This window comes from Heterocephalus glaber, unplaced genomic scaffold, assembly GCF_053883595.1.
Source record: "Heterocephalus glaber isolate CG9 unplaced genomic scaffold, H.glaber_assembly_v1.0 deba00001452, whole genome shotgun sequence".
Taxonomy (NCBI): Eukaryota; Metazoa; Chordata; class Mammalia; order Rodentia; family Bathyergidae; genus Heterocephalus; species Heterocephalus glaber.
Window position 1 is genome coordinate 19,341,203 of NW_028258302.1, and position 18,762 is coordinate 19,359,964.

At 53.4% G+C, this 18,762-nt stretch overlaps 1 protein-coding gene across 12 annotated transcripts in view; it reads left to right on the plus strand.

Annotated features, from left to right (window-relative positions):
* The window catches only part of Wnt4 (Wnt family member 4), a 49,013-nt gene that overhangs the window by 2,520 nt on the left and 27,731 nt on the right, over positions 1-18,762 (plus strand). For 11 of the 12 annotated variants that reach the window (XR_015452802.1, XR_015452803.1, XR_015452804.1 and 8 more), the window contains exons 2-4: positions 10,843-11,078; positions 18,369-18,500; positions 18,591-18,733. Coding sequence is in view for 4 of the 12 variants with exons in the window: in XM_087215612.1 (XP_087071738.1) it covers positions 10,843-11,078; positions 18,369-18,500; positions 18,591-18,733 (511 nt within the window). In the remaining 8 variants the exon portion in view is untranslated. The remainder of the gene's footprint in view (positions 1-10,842; positions 11,079-18,368; positions 18,501-18,590; positions 18,734-18,762) is intronic. The other variant, XM_087215613.1, reaches the window with a different exon arrangement.

The window sequence follows — 18,762 nt, forward strand, 5'->3', positions numbered from 1 at the left end:
CTCAGAGCCGGGGTCTCCAGAACAAGTCTGAGCATCAGGAGGCACAAGGAGCAGAGTCTGCCTGCCGCATGCTGAAGGCTGGAAAAGGAGGGAAAGGTAGCAATTTGAGCACATGAGGCAGGTCTTCAAGGAACACAGGGACATCCTGCAATGGAGAGGCCTTCGGAACACCTAGTCTTTGGATCCCTTTACAGATGAGGAAACTGAGGCCCAGGGAGAAGCTACCTGCCAAACTCAGAGCCAAGAACTGAATTCAGGTGCTCTGACTTCCAGGCAGGGAGATCCTACACCTTCCTGAGGCTGCCCCACAGGAGGCAACCCAGCTTCAGGGTTTGGGTCATGCAAACCATGGGGAATTCCAGCAACTCAGTTCTTGAACCTTCACTGTGGGGGGTGGGTGAGGAGGGGCAGCCTGGAGGGAGAAGAGGTTGGTAAACCTGTTCTCTGCAACTGTGATGGTTCAGGTTGCCATGCAGCAGGGCTTTGGATGACCCAGCTCACTCCTGCTGCACCCGGGCTTTGAGCCAAGGGTCTCTGCTCAGCCCCGGGCAAGAGGAGCAAAGGGGCTTCCCAGGACCCTACAGAACCAGAAGGGCTCCAAAGAAGTCACCCCAGGCACAGTTCCCCACCACCACCAAGGTTACTGCCATGTATTTATCTTCCTCCATCCCCAGCCAGGGCTTGGATCAGCCTTGGGGGAAATAGGTGTCACAGCATGCTTCCCAGGAGCAAGGTGTAGGTGAAAGGACAGGATAAAAGCGAAAGCATGAATGGGTGGTAGTGTGCATGCCACATAGCCCTCAGGGGCCAGAGCTGAGCATGAGCAACAGTCACAGAGGGGACTTGGCCTGGAGGCCTTAGAATCATGACATCATAATTATAATAATAACTCCCACTGTACTATCTAAATTCTGATTACATTTAAAATCTACTTTACAAATGAGAAGATTCAGGGTCATAGAGGTAGCAATTGCCCAGAGCCCCCTAGCTAGTAAGTGGCAAAGGTGTCTGACCCAAAGCTTCCTCTTCAAGGAACAGCCTCAGCCAAGCAGCTATCCATCCAGGCCAGGTGGTAGCACACCATCATTTCAAGGGTGACTCAAGCTAGAGATCTGGCCCCAAGAGGATGGCTGGCACTGAGGCACAAGGCCTGAGTGTCTTGTCCCCTGCCAGTACCTGGAGACAGGCTTCTGTCCAGGGCTGATGGGCTGGCTGGCTGCAGAGCTGGTGCTATCTATTGTCTCAGGAGGGCAGGTGATCTGCCAAGGAGGCCAGGTGTCCTGCTGTGCGCAGCTGTTAAGCAGGACAGAGCCTGGAGCTGGAAGAGCTCTGCAGCCTGAGGCCTGGGCAAGCCCGGAGAAGCTGGAATCTGTTGATTAGGCACACATCTGGTGCCAGAAATGAGTTGACAGCTTGTGGCATCTCCCACATGGCAGGAGGGATGCACAGTCCCTTGGTGGAAGGAAGGCCTGGGCTCTGCCCTCAAAGGACTACCCTGCCACAGACATAGGCTCAGAGATGTTTCTGAATGGCCCCTCCAACCAGAGGGACACTGAGCTGCACCCAGGAGACCTGGGTTCCAGTCCCAGCTCCATGCCACATGCTGGCTGGGCTTGGCTGGGCCTCTTCCTCAGAAGTTTGTTCTGAACCCCCAGTGGAAATACTGGGAAGAGTAAGGGAATAGATAAGCTAAGGTTTCATTATTGTGGGTATCTGGGGGAAAGCAGTGGTACCCTGATCAGCACCCCCAGCAGAAGGGAGGAGGGAGTCCCTGCAGCATTCTAAGGCAGGCCAATGGAGTGAGAGCTGGGTCTCTGGAACAGATAGCCTAGAGTCCCATCCCAGCTCTGTCACTGCAGCTGAGTGACTTAATCTCTCAGAGCCTCTGCAGCCTCATCTGTAAAATGGTACCCATTGGCACAAATGGTACACAATGGTGTTTGGGAAGAAAGTGCATGTGTTGTGCTGGGCCCAGTGCTAGGCATGCTGATAGAAATGGTAGCCATGGAAGCTGCTGGAAGCTGAAGGCTCCTATTAGTGAGTTGTGGAGTTGTGTCCCTGTTTATAGGGATGATAAAGAGAATGGGTTTCTAGGCTGCTCCCTAACTTGTTTGTCCCATACTGTCCTGTCTAGATCCTGTGATCTTACACAAATAGGAGGTTAGGCCACCACTTCCCTGCTCTTCAACCAGGGCCTTTTTAGATTCTGCACACAGCCAGAGTTGTCCAGCCTGGCACACAGGCAAACCCTGCTGGGCAGAGGAGTTGTCACTGGGAACACCCTGCAGTACCAATGGGGGAAGTGAAAGAGGCATCACACACCTCAGTGGCTCTGAGTCCCACAGGGATGCATTTTCAGGCCAAGCTCCAGTAGAGCTGGGTAACTTCCTTAGCTGCAGGCAGTAAGGCCCAGCACTTGGGGCACACTTGCCCATCCAGGTATGGACAGTGCCAGCCCCACAAGCAAAGATGTGCCCCCAGGAAATGTCTTTCCAGTCCCCAGCTAAAAACAAGCCCTCTCTCCTCTCTAAAGAGTAAAAACCCATCTCCTGGGAGCTCCCCCAGTGGTTCTGAGCAGTGACTTACAATTACTAACATACCCATAGCACTTTACAGTTTGCACTAGAATTTCTCCCCACCTTGGTACCATTAATATTTGGGGCCAGATAATTATTTGTTGAGGGTCTAAAAGATGTTTAGCAGCTCGTTGGGCCTCTACCCATGAGATACCAGCAGCACACACAGTGCCTCCCACTTGGTGACAACCAAAATTGTCTGCAGACATTGCCAAATGTGCCCTAGAGGGCAAAAGCACACTCCCATGTTAAGAATGAATGGCTTGCCAGGGATTTAGCTCAACGGTGCGGTTGCCTGCCTCACAGGCGGTTGCCTGCCTCACAAGCGCAAGGTCCCGAGTTCAATCCCTGGTACAAAAAAAAAAAAGAATGAATGGCTTACAAAACACTTTCACATCCACTGCCCTACTTCAGCCACACATCCTCCCTCTCCCTCCACTTCCAGAGAGGAGTGGGTACAGCTTTCAGCCCCACTTCAGAGGCCCAGAGGTGCAGTGACTTCTCCGAGGAAGCAGGACTTGAACTTGACTTGCTCTCACATGTCAGAGTCTCCTGGCCTTCACCCCGACCTATAGAACCATGTCATGTCATGTGCAACAGCTCTGCAGGTGGCTCTGCTGCTTCAGGAGAGGGAAGCTGGGGCACCAGGGCCTCTGAGCATCCCCTAGTGCCTGACATAGGGCTGCCACACAGTGGGTGCTCAGTCAGCACTTGATGGATGAATGAAAGAAGGGCTGGAGCACTTCTAGATGTCAAAGAGTGGCCATCTTCAAAGACTTCAAGTAGGAGGGAAGACTCCCTTCCATTGCCCCAAGGCTCAGGTGTCACGGTGGGAATCAGGAAGTGTGGCTGTCACCCAGCAGATCCACAGCCCCGCCTCTCCTGCCTTGGCCAGAGTAGACCCTCTGAGCCAGGTTGAGCCGTTTCTCACCCCTCCACCAAGCCCTTCCTCACCAGGCTCTGCCTGCGGGGTTTGCTCAGGCAGCAGCCCCAACCCAGCTGTCTGATACGGTTTGACTTCTTCCCTCAGCCCTGGATTAGCAATTGAGCAACTCAGCAAGCATCTGACAAGACAGTGCACCCCAAACCTGTTGAAACTCGCCCAACTCGGGCCCTCTGGGTGCACTTGGAAGGCTGAGCATTTGCACCAAGCTTTCTCCTCTTCCTACCTCTGGGAGAAGAAGCTTGGGTTGAGCCAACAGGGAACCAATTGGCCAGGGAGCGAGGCCCTGGGCCAGCAGTGGGTGGCAGCGCCTGCCATAGGCCCCTTCAGTTACCTCTGTACTCACAGCTAGCTCGCAAGGGCCGCTGCTGGTTTGCTCAGCAAACGCAGCTGGAAGGAGAAGCTGCAACCCGCTGTTGCTTTCCAGATTTCCATAAGAGTTGCCAGGTTTTATCTTTGAGTCCTGAACTGCATCTTCTGTGATTCAGCCAGACCCAGGAGAAGGCTCGCTCCCTGCTGTGACCCCACCAGCTCCCCCTTCCCCCCATATAACCCCTCTCCACCTCCCCTATCTCCTGGCAAACTTGAAAACAAACTGTTTTTAAAATTCTCCACCAAGCCAGAGCCAAGTCAGAACCCCTGCAGCAGCAGAGAAGACCTGATCTCCAAAGAGAGAGGAAGGGAGGCAGTGGGAGGAGGGTCGATGTGTCCTTGGGAGGGAAGGAACCCCCCCACACACAGCTCACATGCATTCTTTGAGGGGCCCATTCACACAGCAGGGAATTACTGACGGGCCTAGTGGGGCCTCTTTCCTACTGGGACTCTGAAGATTCCTTCAACCTCTATTTCTCCCTCTGTTCATGGCATCAGCCTTGTAATCCTAGGATGAGATCCCAGGAAATTTTTCCCCAAAGCTGGAGACAGCAGAGTATTCCTTCCGGAATCAGGGGTGCCCTGCTGTCCTGGAACCCCAGGCTTCAAGGACAAATCACAGATACCAGGGCTGGGGAGTTTTCAGGAACACTGAGCCTCCAGACAGGGGAGTGCATGCTCTGCCCCTTGCAAACATGTCAGGCATTCACTAGCATTAGGCACTATGCAGGGTCACACAGCATATTGGTGGTAAAGCTGAAGCTCCATCCGGGTCTCTTGACTGTGCTCTCAGAATGCTACCTGCTCCAGATGAAAGCAGGTCTGGAGCCCCATTCCCCTAACCAGGCATTCTGTGCAGGAGAGGATGAGCAGCTGGAGCAAGGGAGGAACCAAGGTTTGCCCTCTTGCTCTGGTAGGGATGGGTATGGGGGGTCAGTCACAGTATCTTCAAGACTGGACCTTTAGAAGGTCCCTGCGCAGGCCAAGGGACTCACTGGAAACCTGGAACCTCACTCCAGGAAGCCAGCACTGGCTGCGGACAAGACAGAGAAGCCAGTTTCCTTGTCCCACACTGCTCCCCACCCCCAGCCTCCCCCATCCCAGCCAGGGAGGGCACATCCATGGTTCAGTGGCCACAGGGCATGAAAGGCTCTCTAGGGACGAGGGTTGGGTGGGTCTCCACAAAGGGGAAGCTTCTACTGCCAAGTTAGGGGGCAAGGTGAGGTCAGGATGTGCCTTAAACTTGATACCCACTGGCCCCACAACTACACCTGCCTCAGGCAGAGAAGGAAAATTCTTACCTCCTGGCACAGCACCGGAGCCATCCAGGCTCAGGTCCGAGTGGCTCCTTCTTGGCCGTAGGTCAGCCACCAGCTCCCCTGGGGAAGTGAGATGGAAATGGGAGGGGGGCTGATAGGAAGTGGGGGACTTAGAGCTGCCAGGAGTAGTTTATGGGATGAAGCACCAGGATACTGTAAGTCATAGAGACAGAGAAGCCAAGAGACAGAAATGAGGGTCCTGAGGCTACTGGGAATGGAGAGAAAGGGAGGTGGGATCCCAGGAGACAGAGAGAAATGAAGGCCCTAAGACACAGGAGACAGGTGTGGGCTCCCCTGAGGAAATGCATGTGGGGCCCAGGGAACTGGGCCTGGACACTGAAGGCCCTGGAATCCTGCCAAGGCTGGGAGAAAGTGGGGCAGAGGTGGTGCCTGCCCCCAGCCACCATGAGTGTCTCCAATGCTGCCCCCTCCCCACTGGGTGTCCTCCGGGGCTTTCAGGCCAGCAACAGAACCTCCTTCCATGACCCCAGCAGACACCTAGACCACAGCCCAGAACTCACTGTCCAGGCTGCCACAGTAGACATCACCCTTCCCAGAATCCCTCCTTCCTGGAAGCACCCAACATACTTGCTATGGTTTAGAAAAGACACAGGGGGGCCGGGGATTTAGCTCAGTGGCTCTGCTGCCTGCCTTGCAAGCGCAAGGTCCTGAGTTCAATCCCTGGTACCAAAAAAAAAAAAGAGACAGGGCTCTAAAAAGACCCATCCATGAAACAATCAGGCCACCTCACTCAGGCCAGTATCTGGTGATGCCAGCTTCTCCTGCCATCTTTGGTGCCTGAGCAGCCAGCCCTGGCCACCTCACTCAGGCCAGTATCTGGTGATGCCAGCTTCTCCTGCCATCTTTGGTGCCTGAGCAGCCAGCCCTGGCTCAGAAACCAGAATGACCTGTTTTCAAGTCCTGGCCACCCCTGGCTGACCACATGGCCTTCAATATATACCTCTTGGGGGACTGGGGATTTAGCTCAGTGGTTCCGCCTCCTGCCTCGCAAGTGCAAGGTCCCAAGTTCAATCCCCAGTACAAAAAAATGTATATATATACACATATATACACACACATACCTCTGGGGGCTCAGCTTCCCCATCTGTAAAGTGGGGGAAGACACACGAATGGCCAGCCCTGCACTGTTGTAATAAGGGTATGTTGACGCACGTGACTATTGGCTGATGGCAAAGATGACGGGATGGTGAGGCCCATGCTTCTAATCACCTCCCATTCCCCAAACCATTTTCACTTCTCCTGGGCACATCTGAGCTTGTCCTAGATGCCAACGCCTTGGCCCTTCTCTTGAAAGTGCCATCCCTCACACCCCAGGCCTCAGGCAGATGGGTCAGAATCACTAGACCATTCTCTGACGCTGCAAACTCCACATCTGCAGTGGGGATGGCAGTGGAAGCCATTCCCCCGCTCCTGATGGAAGTGTGTCCCACCCCCAGGTGTGCTCCGCCAAAGAAAGATGGGGACCCAGGTGTAATAGGGCAGTGAGAGCCCAGCCAATGAAAAATGAATGGACAGAGCCCAGTGTGGTCTCTCTGAAGCCCTGCCAAGGGTGCAGCCTGAAGGGCAGCAGGAGGCTTCCGGGGAAGGCACCCATCACAGGCACACTTCATTCATTTAAGCCTCCTGGGATTAGAACTACTACTGGCCCCATTTTACAGATGAACATACTGAGGCTCAGAGATGTTCACTAACTCAGCTGAAGTGACATGGAGATGGGATTCTGATCCCGTACATCCCCTTCCCACACTGCCTGCCATGAGGAGGAACAAGGGTTTCCAGGACCCTCCAGGAAACGGCAGGCTATGCAGACCATGGTTATAGAAACATTCAAAGATCTTGAAATGACAGGGGCTATGGTGAGGATCCTCAAGAACCATGAGAAGCTAGTCCTGGATGGGGTCTGTGGTCGTCTTGCTTCTTCATCCATGTTCCCCAAGGCGGCTATACTCAGCAGACACTCCGTTTCCTTCCGCTCTCCCGCCCGCCCACTTGGCCTCCTTCCTCCCTGGTATCATAGGCACAACCACTCCTGAGGAGGCTCTAAATGTGGCCCGGGCAGCAGGGAGGCCAAAGGGAGGGGGCAAAGAGGCCTGGGCTGGCATCCCATCCCCCACCTGGACACCCACAGGGCCAGGGCCTGGGACACTGACCTGCTTAGACTTCCAGCACTTCTCCACTCATTTTGACACACAGAGTCAGATCCCAGGAAGAGTCACAGAGGTGGGGATTCTCCTAGAGAAATTTGTATATTTTGTTTAAAAAAGCAAGCAAACCTGGAAAAGCTTGGGACAAGCCCAGCTAATTTTAGTTTCTAGTGAAAACAGCAGGTGGCCGAGAGGATCTGATCTCCCTGGCAGGGCCAGGGCCCTCCGGCCTTGCAGGCTGCAGGCATGGGCTGAGCGGGGAGGGCCTCTTGGGAGGAGCCTGAAGGACCTGCAGCCCCCATTTGAGACCAGGGCACAAGCGAGCAGGCTGGCTGCACAGCAGGGGCAGCCTCGGCTGGCAGGGTAACCTGATCAATGGCACAACCGTAGCTGGAGTCCTAGGTGGCCAGGGCAGGTGGCCAATTGCTAAGCCTATACTCAGCAGCACCAGGAAGAAGCCTAAAGTGGGGCAGTACAAGCAACCAGAACAGGAGAAGACAAAGTGATGGCTGGGGCCCCCACATGAGCCCAGGTCAGCAACAGTGACACCCAGTAGGCCCTGGCTTTGTGTCCCTCCAGAAATGGCCTTGCAGTCAATATCTGATCTCAGCCAGGCTCCATGGGCAGCGAGTGCCATACATATCTCAGAAGGAAAAGCTGAGCTACCATGGAGGCGGGCAGAGCTCCCAAAGTCCTCAGGACTAGTTGTGTCCAGCCCTCAGAAGCCCCCCATCTTTCTCCCTCACTCCTGCTCTTCCTTGCCAGTAGGTGAGCAGAGGGGACCTCATCAGGACAAAGCCTTCCATGCCATGAGCCATGGTGAAATTTTTTTCCTTTTTTTTGTACTGGGAAATTGAACCCTAGGCCATGACACTAGTCCTTTCTATTATTTAGTTTGAGACAGAGTCTTGCCAAGTTGCCCAGGCAGGACTCAAACTTGGAATCCTTCTGCCTCAGCCTCCCAAGTGCTACGATTACAGGCATATACCACCGTGACCACCTGCAAGCAAGCATTTACTGAACACCTTCTATGCACTGTATGCTGCATGAGGCCTGATGTGTTACACAGTGAGATGCCAGCCCCCAGCCATTCAGCAGGGCAGATCCACAGCCGGGTACAGGGGAAAGAGGGTTGAGACAAAGCTGCTTGCTGCTCACTAAGGGACTTTGCCACTTTGCAACTCCTTTGTTTCACTTCTGTGGGCTTCAGTGTGCTTGTCTATAAACTAATACCAGATAGCAGGACAAGCCAACAGAAAGCATGCAGCCCAAAGCCCATGACACCCAGGGTCCTGACTCTCCAGCCTGTGCCTCAGCTTTGGCACCCAGCCCACCTTCCACCTAGACAAACTCCTTTGATTGGGAGGGAGGGGAGCCTCCCATGCACAGAAGGGGCAGCTGTTGTGCCAGGTGAAGGCAGGGGCTGGCCAGTGGGCACTGGTGCCACCAGAAGCAGTTTCTCGTCTTCTTCCTGGAAGCTGTCCCAGTGACTCACAGCCATGGCAGCCTAACAGCTCCCCCTAAACCCTGCTGTTATTAGTTCAGCCAGTTTCCCCACTGTGCTTCCAAGCCTAGAGGAAGAGCGTGTGGCAACTTGGGCCTTCCTTTCCCCTGGTTCAATGGTAAGGGCTCCTTCTACTAGCCTAGCATGGGACCAGGAGGCCTTGGAGGCCTGGACTGCCCATATCTGCCAGTAGAAGGAGGACTACAGATTCCAACAGCAGGAAAGGCCATGCAGACCTATTTATTGTATGCATGAAGAGACAGGCCCCCAGTGGGGAGAAGGCTTGTCCCGGAGTCCCAGTAGGCTGGGGACTCAGCCAGCCTCCCTAGCCTGCTCCTCCTCCCAGAGAACCCTCACCCTGAAATGCCTCCCTTCACCAAAGGCCAGGGCTCTGCACGGCTAGACCTAGCCCCCCGCCCCAGCTGGGCAGAGAGAACAGAGGCCTAGTTGGGGACAGGCCAGTTCTGTGCCCCCACATCATAGAGGGAATAAAGGGCCCCACCCTGTTCCAAAAAGAAAAGATCCAATGTTAGGCTCAATTCCTTGTCCTCTCACCAAAGGACACCTATGGTCTCCCAAACATGGACCTGGCCCATCGCCAGTAGCTAAGTTCTTGGCGCCCCCTGCGGGCCAAAACAAATTTGTGGGACTGGTCCTGTAGGAGATCCCTTCCCTAGTGGTTTAAGCGGGGGGCAACCAGGGGGAGCTGGGGAGCCAGTCATCCCACCACCACCACCAGATGCATTCCCTTCCTGCCTCCTCTCCCTGGCCAGGACATTACCAGTCTCTAGGCAGGACCTGGTAGACAGAAAATAGGGGACAGGAGAGGGAACTTGGGAGACCAGGGAGGCAAGGGGAAGCTGTACTGCCTTGCTCTGAGACCACCCCTCTCCCACTCACCCACCTGCTACTAGGGAAGGGAGAGATCATCACAATTACCAGGCTCCTAGCATGGAAGGTATACCTTGAGCATCAGACACGCCACCACACCCAATCATATTCATTCCTCACAGCAGTCCTCTGGGATTGGAACCATTACTGCATTACAGATATGGAAAGCCAGATTGGATCCCATAGCCAGGAGCAAATGAGACTTGTCCAGAGGCTGATGCCACAGTGAGGTGGACAGCAGTGTCCCAGACTGAGGCCCCTTGGGTTCAGAAGGAAAAACCACCAATGCTTCCTCAAGACTGCTCACCAGGCCAGTGGCTTCCCAGCTCAGCCTGTGGACAGGTCCAAAACTCAGATGCACACCAAGCCCCACCTAAGGTGGGCCCAGGCACTTGTGCTTTCCATCCCCACAGATGTTTCCAATGCACAGCCAGATTTGAGAATCATCATTCTGTTCCAACCACATGCCTGACCCATAGAACCTGGCTGCTGCCTGGTGTAGGGAGGCAGGTAACTGACACTACCTTGGCTGAGATCCCCAGGCTGAGTGAACCCAGTCCTAGGAGACTCTGTCCAAACTGTCAGTTCTAGTCCTTGAGTCACATAAAAGAAAACTGTCACAAGGCGGTGAAGTCAGCAAAACCAGATTCAAATCCACTCTACCTCTCACTGGCTATGCAACCCTGCACACAAGGCAAATTACTTATCTGTGCCTCCATTTCCTTCTCTTTAAAAGTGGGGTTCATAGGCTCACTGAAAGGATTTAAGGCAATGATATACTTAGCCCAGTCCTGACTGGGTTTTATTTTTTAAAATTTAGCTACCCTTATTATCAATTGTCCATATTTTAATAGGACTATCTATGTACTTTTTGACTTGGTCATCATTCCTTCATTCAGTGGCGAGTTCCTGCCTCATTTTCTGAGACTGTGTCAGATTTTACACACAGACCCCAAGCCCTGGGAGGCAGGCAGGACCAGTTTCTGGGACAGGCAACTCCCAGAGCCCCAGTGTGGAAAGAGGAGGCTGAGGCATTGGGCTTGATCTACATCACTTCTGCCCCTGTCACCAGGTACCTGGCCAAGCTGTCCTCAGTGGGGAGCATCTCGGAGGAGGAGACCTGTGAGAAGCTCAAGGGCCTGATCCAGAGGCAAGTGCAGATGTGCAAGAGGAACCTGGAGGTGATGGACTCAGTGCGTCGCGGAGCCCAGCTGGCCATCGAGGAGTGCCAGTACCAGTTTCGGAACCGGCGCTGGAACTGCTCCACACTCGATTCCCTGCCTGTCTTTGGCAAGGTGGTGACGCAAGGTGAGGTGTCATGCAAGGGCTGCAGGGCACCAGGGTGCGGGTCCTGCCCAGGAAATGATACCCTCATGAATGGCCAGAAAAGTCAAAGTCTGAAGCAGAAACAATGTGAGCTGGGCCAATGGGAGGTTATAAGGAAGGCAGCAGAGGCACTGGACAGGATGATGGGGTGGAGGTGAATCCCGGACAGGGCCATCCACGCAGGACCCTGCTGCCTGCAGTGTGGTGTCTCAGGGGACTGTGAACAGGAGCTGCACTCCTTGTTTTACAGAGGGAAAAACTGAGGTTCAGGTAAGGGATGAGACTGAACTTCCTGGGGTTCCTCAGAGTAGGGGAGAGAAGACTCAGGCTTCAGACCTGGGACTCCAACCCTCACTCAGCCCAGTGCTCTTCCCACCTTAGCATCAGCCTTGGATACCTGAGGCCATTTCACTGATTTGCACATTGGACAAGCCCTGAGGAGCAGCTCCAACATGGCCAGCCCTGAGACACAGCTTTTGTCCTCTTGGGCACACAGGCTGGTGGGGAGACAGGCGAGTCAGCAACCAGCGCACAATAGGAATAGTGTTTTACACACCTATGGCACCAACAGTGGGCCAGACACTGTGTAAGTGTTGAAAGTAACATACTCATTGACCCTTCTGGGACTCTCATAGGCTTCCATATTGCATATGAAGAAACTGAGGTTAAGTCATTTGCCCAAGATCACAGAACTAGAAGGTGGTAAAGCCAGGACTTGAACCCAGGCATCGTGCTGCAGGGTCTGTACTCTTTCTTACTCATGATGCACAGGACAGGAAGTTGAACACCTTCCCTGGCTAGGGCTGAAGTGTTCAGAGAAGGCTTTCCCAAGGAGGTAGGTCCTCCATTGAAACCAGAAATGCAAGGAGGGACTAAACCAGAGAGAGGGGCCAGGGCACAGAGGAGCTTCTGTTGAACTGGAAGGCTCCTTAAGAAACACCAAGTCAAGCCCCACCTTCGAGGAAGTGCTCTAACCCAGCTGCCTCTTTTTCTATTTCCTGAGCATGAGGCTGACACTTCTGAGCAACCGATAATTGACACGGCCCTTCCTCTGGCTGCAGGAATGAATTGCCTGGGCCAACCTTTGTCTTGGCGCCTAAAGGCCTGGATAGCCAGGGCTGCTGGGCTCCTGGCAAGCCATTTGTTGCTGGAAACCAACTGTGATAGAAATTTGGAAACCATTCTCCTGGGAGCTGATAGGGGTCAAAAAGGCTTGGTCATGCTTTGCACTGCCGAACATCACTGCTGTTGAAAAGTAGCAGAGACCCAGTGAGCAGCCTGGCAGCAGAGAATCTCCCAGGATGAAGGTGCCACTGCCCAGGACCCAGTGATGCCAGGTTGGTGAGGCCCAGGAGCCCACCTCATATAGAGTAGACCTCAGCCTTAGGAACTCCCTTGCCACAGTGGGTATGCAAGGAGTGTGTTTTGGACAGATTGGTGTATAGATCCACAGGTTGCATATGCCAGATCTATCACACCCCTTCTTGACCAGTTGGTTCTCTCTAAGCCCTTCCCTCTGGGCTCTGAAGCTCTGTTTATACTGGGGGGCGGGGGGGGCCTCTTTTTGTAACTTTCTAAATACCATTTCAAACTTACAGAAAAGTTGCAAAAATATTACAAGGAATTCCTGTGCACTAGTTTTTAGATTTATCAACTGTTTACATTTAACCAATTTGCCTATCATATATATCTTTGTCTAAAACATGTATTCCCACTGCTTCAATGCACCTTTCAGACTGAAGAGTGATATCTCCCCGCCTGATTACCATCACTGAGTCCTCAGGTCATCCCAGGTGAGGGTGACAGCTCACTTACCTGTTTCCTGGCACATGACCAAGCCTGGCATGGACACAGTCAGTGGATGCCATCTAATAATGGAAAGCAGGTCCGAGATAAGGACTTGAAGGGGCAAAGGTGAAGTGTGTGTCAATGCTGGCAGGAATCCAGCAGAGGTCCTCAGGACCCCACCAGGAGTGCCCTCCTCACTGTGGGCAGAAGTCTCAAAGGGACCTAGACCTGGTCAGCTAGTTCTGGGGAATACAAGAACACTACCAGGCCTGGTGGAAGCTGCTCTGGACTAAAATTCAGTCAAGTGACCAGTTCCCTTGGAGCTGAAATCAGGCTAGCCACAGCAGGCAGATGCCAGTCACATTTGGCAGACAAGTCTGAGCCCTTCCACTCACCAAACCTTTTGTACCTTTACTTTTCTTCCATAGAAAAATTCCTCTTAGAACATTAAATGATCCCTGCTGAGCAAGAGGAAAAGGGATTTGTTCATCTCCAGACTGAACAAAGCAATGGCTCTCGGGAAACCCAGGGATTGATGAGGCAGAGAGCATGGGCAAGCAGACCTTGGGCAGGTGACTTCTCTTGACTGAACCTCAGGGTCCACACTTGTCACATGCTTACCTCATATGGCTGTCACCAAGGTTCAGTGACTTAATGTGTGGGAAGTCCTTCATGTATGCCCTGATCCAAGAAGAGCTACCTGTCCTTACCAATGGCTGTCATCTTCAGCAACCACCAGTCTGGGCAGGCCTGTTGTAATCCCCCTCACCCCTAGGGGTGAGGAACCTGGCAGGTGGCAGCATATGTGAGCAGCCTGGCTGGAGTCATGGCCTCAGGCACAGAAGAGGCAGAGCTAACATATCCCATCCTAGATAAAAAAAAGAAACCCTCATTTGTTGAGGGCCTATGGTGTGCTCTCGTGATGGCTCTGGGAGCAGAAGGGGATACTGCACCCAGGTCCTGGACCTGCCACCTCTTTACCCTCTATAAGCCCCAGGATCCTCTTTCCTATAAAATGAGGACAAACCCAGACCAGCCTCCTAGGATTCCAGGAGGATTCAGAGACAGTGTCTCTAAAGGGCTGCCCAGTTCCCACAGTGCTGGGGGTGGGGGATGGGGTCTCCCAGTGCCAGCACTGTCCTAAGTCTCACAGCCCCCAAAACCCCAAGCAGTGGAGGCCACCCCTGCTCCTGGCCTAGAGACAGGACAGATGGAGAAAGAATGATAAACAGTGAGGCCAGTATGTAATTTAGGGCCAAGCTATGTGCTCTAAACTGAAAAAACTACTTGATAAAGATGGTGTTCATGGCAGCCAGGAAAGCAGGAATGTGGCAATTCTTGCCTCAGTAGACATTAAGAGCCAGATGAGGGAGGTCCCCTGTGTCTCACAGCACCTGCACACATTGGGTACCAGCAAGCACATGGTACATGAATGGAAGGGTTTGAGGGTGGCAGGGAGGCAGTGGAACTTGACAGAGTTGTGCTGGGTCTCAAGGTGGACCAGCCTGAGCAGCATGAGGAAGAGTAGGAAAGGTAACTCCTTTCATGCTTTTCTCCACCTGTACAGTGCCAAGCCTCCTCCTGCCGTTAGCATGTCTTGCAGTGACCTTGATCAAGTTCCAAGATTCAAACAGCCCCAAGGTTCCTGCAGGCTCTGCCCACCATGGCGGGGAGGCAATGTGTTATACTGGCTGTAGCAAAGAAAGGTTCAAATCCAGGCCTATGTGTCTGACTCATCTAGAGCACCTTCCTGACCATCTCAGCAGGCTGGACTTAATTAAGTAAATGCTCCTCAGTTCTAGGTGGAGCCTCCCAAAAACCTGTGCTCTCTTGCTTTTATTCTTAGTACTAGTATCAGGTTAGATGCAGGGAGGGGGAGAACTTTCTTTCCTTCCCAGAGACCTCTCTGGCCAGCCTTCCGATGCCATCGGATGAATTTTAGCTCTCAGGAAGATGTACTCCAAAGACACTCCCAACTGGAGTTCCTGCAGGCTGCAGAGGCCACACAAACACATGAGACAACTGGAAGATAAAACTATCCATGGTCTGATTCTGATGGCATGAGGCAGGCAGGCCAGTTAGAGAGTCTGAAGTCCCAGGAAGACCACAACAGTAGGATGGGATACAGGGGACATATGAGGGCCTGGGCTGCTGAGGCAGCACTGTCTCCGTGTTACATTTGGGAAGCTGAGACTCCTCAGAAAGGAAGGTCACATCACAAATGAGTAATGGCTTTGTCTGGCCCCAAAGACTTTCTTCTTTGCCCCATCCTACATTGTCTCTTAAATCCAGAGGCTTCTTCAAAGTGGTTTTTCTCACAGACCAGAGCCTGTTTGTCACCCCCCTCCCTTGGACTTCCACTGCCCAGGGCATCACCAGGCCCATGGCTTCCTTGCTGGCCCAACTCAGTCTCAGCCAGTTCTCCTCCAAATGTCCTGAATGTCCTTCCTTCTGGCATCTGGGTAGACACTAATGTGCTCCACAGACCCCAGGTCTTTTTTTTGTCTGTTTTTGTTTTGGTACCGGGGATTGAACTCAGGTCCTTATGCTTGCAAGGCAGGTGGCGGAACCACTGAGCTAAATCCCCAGCCCAAGACCCCAAGTCTTGAGTCAGATGGGTCTCAGTTCCAGTTCCCACTCAGCCATTCCCAGCTGAGGGACCCAGGCAAGCCACTGGGCCGCACATTTTCTTCAGATTAGGGCTGCAGAGTGCTGATCACTAAGTCCCTTGGAAGAGGTGGCATTAAGGCTGAACCTAGAGGACTTAGACCTAGAGCCAGGAGATAGAGGGCTCCGGGAAGCAATCACAGTAGAAAGAAGATGGGTGTAAGAAGAGCAAATGGCTGTAACAGAAAGGAGGAAGGCTGCAGGCAGCAGCTGGAACCTGAGAGCTCTGCCTTACCCAGGTCTAAGAGAGGACAAAGCAAGGATGACCACCTCCTGCAGCAGCAACAGGCACAGCATCTTCCACATCGCTGGGGAACTCCCCACTGCTGCACTCCCGAATCCCAGTGCCCTAAGTATGAGCAACCTCTGAGGAAAGCAAGCTCTGTTAGGTCTTCCACTAGAAAACAGGGCTCCAACCTGGTTCCCTGGGTGAAGAGGTGTGAGGGGCCACAGCACTTAAGTCCAAAGGGTGGAGGAGCGGCTGCCATAGGCTTCAGGGGCATAGCAGCACACCCACACTCTCCAGGCCAACTGCTCACCACACCCTGGTGAAAACCCCACAAGAGAACTGGGCTTATGCACCACATGAGATTTAGGGCAGGGCAGACCTAAGGAAACCCTCCTTGGCTTCATACACAAGAGGTGCAAGAAGATCAAGTGCATGTGTATTCCCAGAATCCAAGGCCTCTGTGGGTCTCGACAATGTCAAGGTGTGAGTTCAAATTCTGGCTACACCACCTCTTGGCTGGGTATTGTTGGACAAGGCACTACTCAGTGCCTGTTTCTTCATCTGTAAAAGGAGGGCTAAGGGACCAGGGATTTAGCTCAGTGGTTCTGGCGCCTGCACTGCAAGCGCAAAGTCCTGAGTTCGATCCCCGGTACAAAACAAAAAACAAAAAAAAGGAGGGTTAAAAGGATCTACTTCCTAGGGTTGTTGTGAAGAGTATATAAAGTAATATGTGAAGTACTTAGTGCACACGCTAAGTTCTCTATGACCTTTAGCTTCTGTTATTACCTTAAAAGAGTCTCTTCCTTCAGGGCTACTCTCGAGCTAGGATATGGTGTCCTTGCTCCCATGAGGCCAGGGCAAAGGGGACTTGGAGTCCCAGTCAATGGATTCTTGTTTAGAAAATGAGGTACCCATCTCCCTCAACCACCTCACAGGGAGACCTGCACCCCAAGGTCTACTAACACTTAGAAGCAGAGGTCAGCCCAGAGCTGAAGTTGGGCCAGTAGTTGCCCGCGAGCCAAAAGAAGCAGAGGAGGAAGGACTATAAAAGACCAAGGACTGAAGTTGCTCACCAGTCCCATCATCCCCATTTCCTGCTCTGACTTCCCTTCCCCTTTGGTCTTTGGGGCAAAGATTTGTGCTGGTTCAGGCCTGGAAATACCAGAAATACCAAAAATTGAAGTCGTCTCCCTTCAGGCAGCCACAGCATAAAACCAACCAACATGATCCTGCTATTAACCTCAATTAACTTGGAGAAGATTCCATCTTAGGCTGTCGAGGCTCCATTGCTCCAGCCAAGGCCCTCTAATGCTGGCCCAAAATGCCCAAGCCAGAGCAGAGAGTGGCAGTGGAGAGGGTGGTACCAGTACCCCCAGCTCAAGGGTTACACCAAGAACAGGCCGTCCTGAGTGCTCGGGGCTGAGTTGCCTCCCACCCAAGTGCTCAGCTTCTCCTGCCTCTGTATACAGACCCAGGGACAGAGGAGCTGATTGTTTCTGTCTAACCACGGTGACTGCTCCCTGGGGCAGCTGGGAGTACAGACCTGGGTGTCACAGAGGTAATTGCCAACCACAGGGCCAAAGCCTGCCCCACCACTCTTATAGACACAGACCCTCTGGCCAGAGACAGAAGGACAGTCACAGCACACAGAGGCCCTCACAGGCCTAGAAGAGGAGCAGGGCCTGCTGTTTGGTCACACACCCAACCGAGTGCACTCTGCTCACATACTACCCCACCTCACCCCAGAAAGACATCTCACAGCAGCTACACCCCAGGCACAGCTCCTAGGATAAAAACATCCATTCAGGCAGGGAGGAGGCTGGCACCAAAATAGAACTGCAGAACAGTCATGGGTAGAGGAGAGGCAGGAAGAACTTACTGGAGTCCTGGTTCTGCAGCCTCCTGGCTATGCAACCAGAACCAAGCCCTTCCAACCCTCAGTGAGATGGATACAGCTAAAAGTGGTGGGGGTGGAGGGCACCCCAATCATCAGTAGGGAGGGGTTAAGTAGTGGAGCTGTTGGTATTATGGTTTAAAGTCGTAAGGAGGCACGGCATTTTCAGCAACAGGCCCAACCTCAGAGGAAGGGCCAGGCAGGTCATGGAGGCAACCCTCAGAGCCCCAAGGAAGTCGCTGGGGAATAGACCTAAAAGGGAGCCAGACATGGGGTTGCAGTCCAGGTCTGCAGTTGCACAACTCTGTAGCACTGGTAAATCAGCTGACCTTGCTGAACTGCTCAATCTTCCATAAAACACCATGACCATCACTTGTCTTCAGGAGACATTGTGAGAATAGTGACCCATGGGAACTGAGCACGGGCTCTGAGGCCAGGCCATCTGCTGGCTCAGCCACATGCTCCATGACAAAACATCTCACCTCTCTGTAAAATGGGGTGACAGGACTGCCTGGTGGGGCTGCTGGGAGGACAAGCTAGTCCACACCAGTGGAGTGGGCAGTGCTGGGGACATGGTGAGATCCATTCCACTCCGGGCCTGGCTCACTCTCTTTGCCTCCAACACTCAGCTGGCCCCTTGTGCCCCTACCTCTCCACAAAGGACCCACCCTTGCCCTCCCTCTGCCTCCCACAGGGACTCGGGAGGCGGCCTTTGTGTATGCCATCTCTTCAGCAGGTGTGGCCTTTGCAGTAACTCGGGCATGTAGCAGTGGGGAGCTGGAAAAGTGTGGATGTGATCGGACGGTACATGGTGTCAGCCCTCAGGGTAAGAGCAAGAGTGGTCAGAGGGGAGGGCAGGGGCGTGGGCCCCTGGCCCACACTCACTGTGGCCCTCTCTTTGCTCTCTGCACCTCAGGCTTCCAGTGGTCAGGATGCTCGGACAACATCGCCTATGGCGTAGCCTTCTCACAGTCATTTGTGGATGTGCGGGAGAGAAGCAAGGGGTCCTCATCCAGCCGGGCCCTCATGAACCTCCACAACAACGAGGCCGGAAGGAAGGTAGTATGCACTACCCCCCAGCCCTGAGT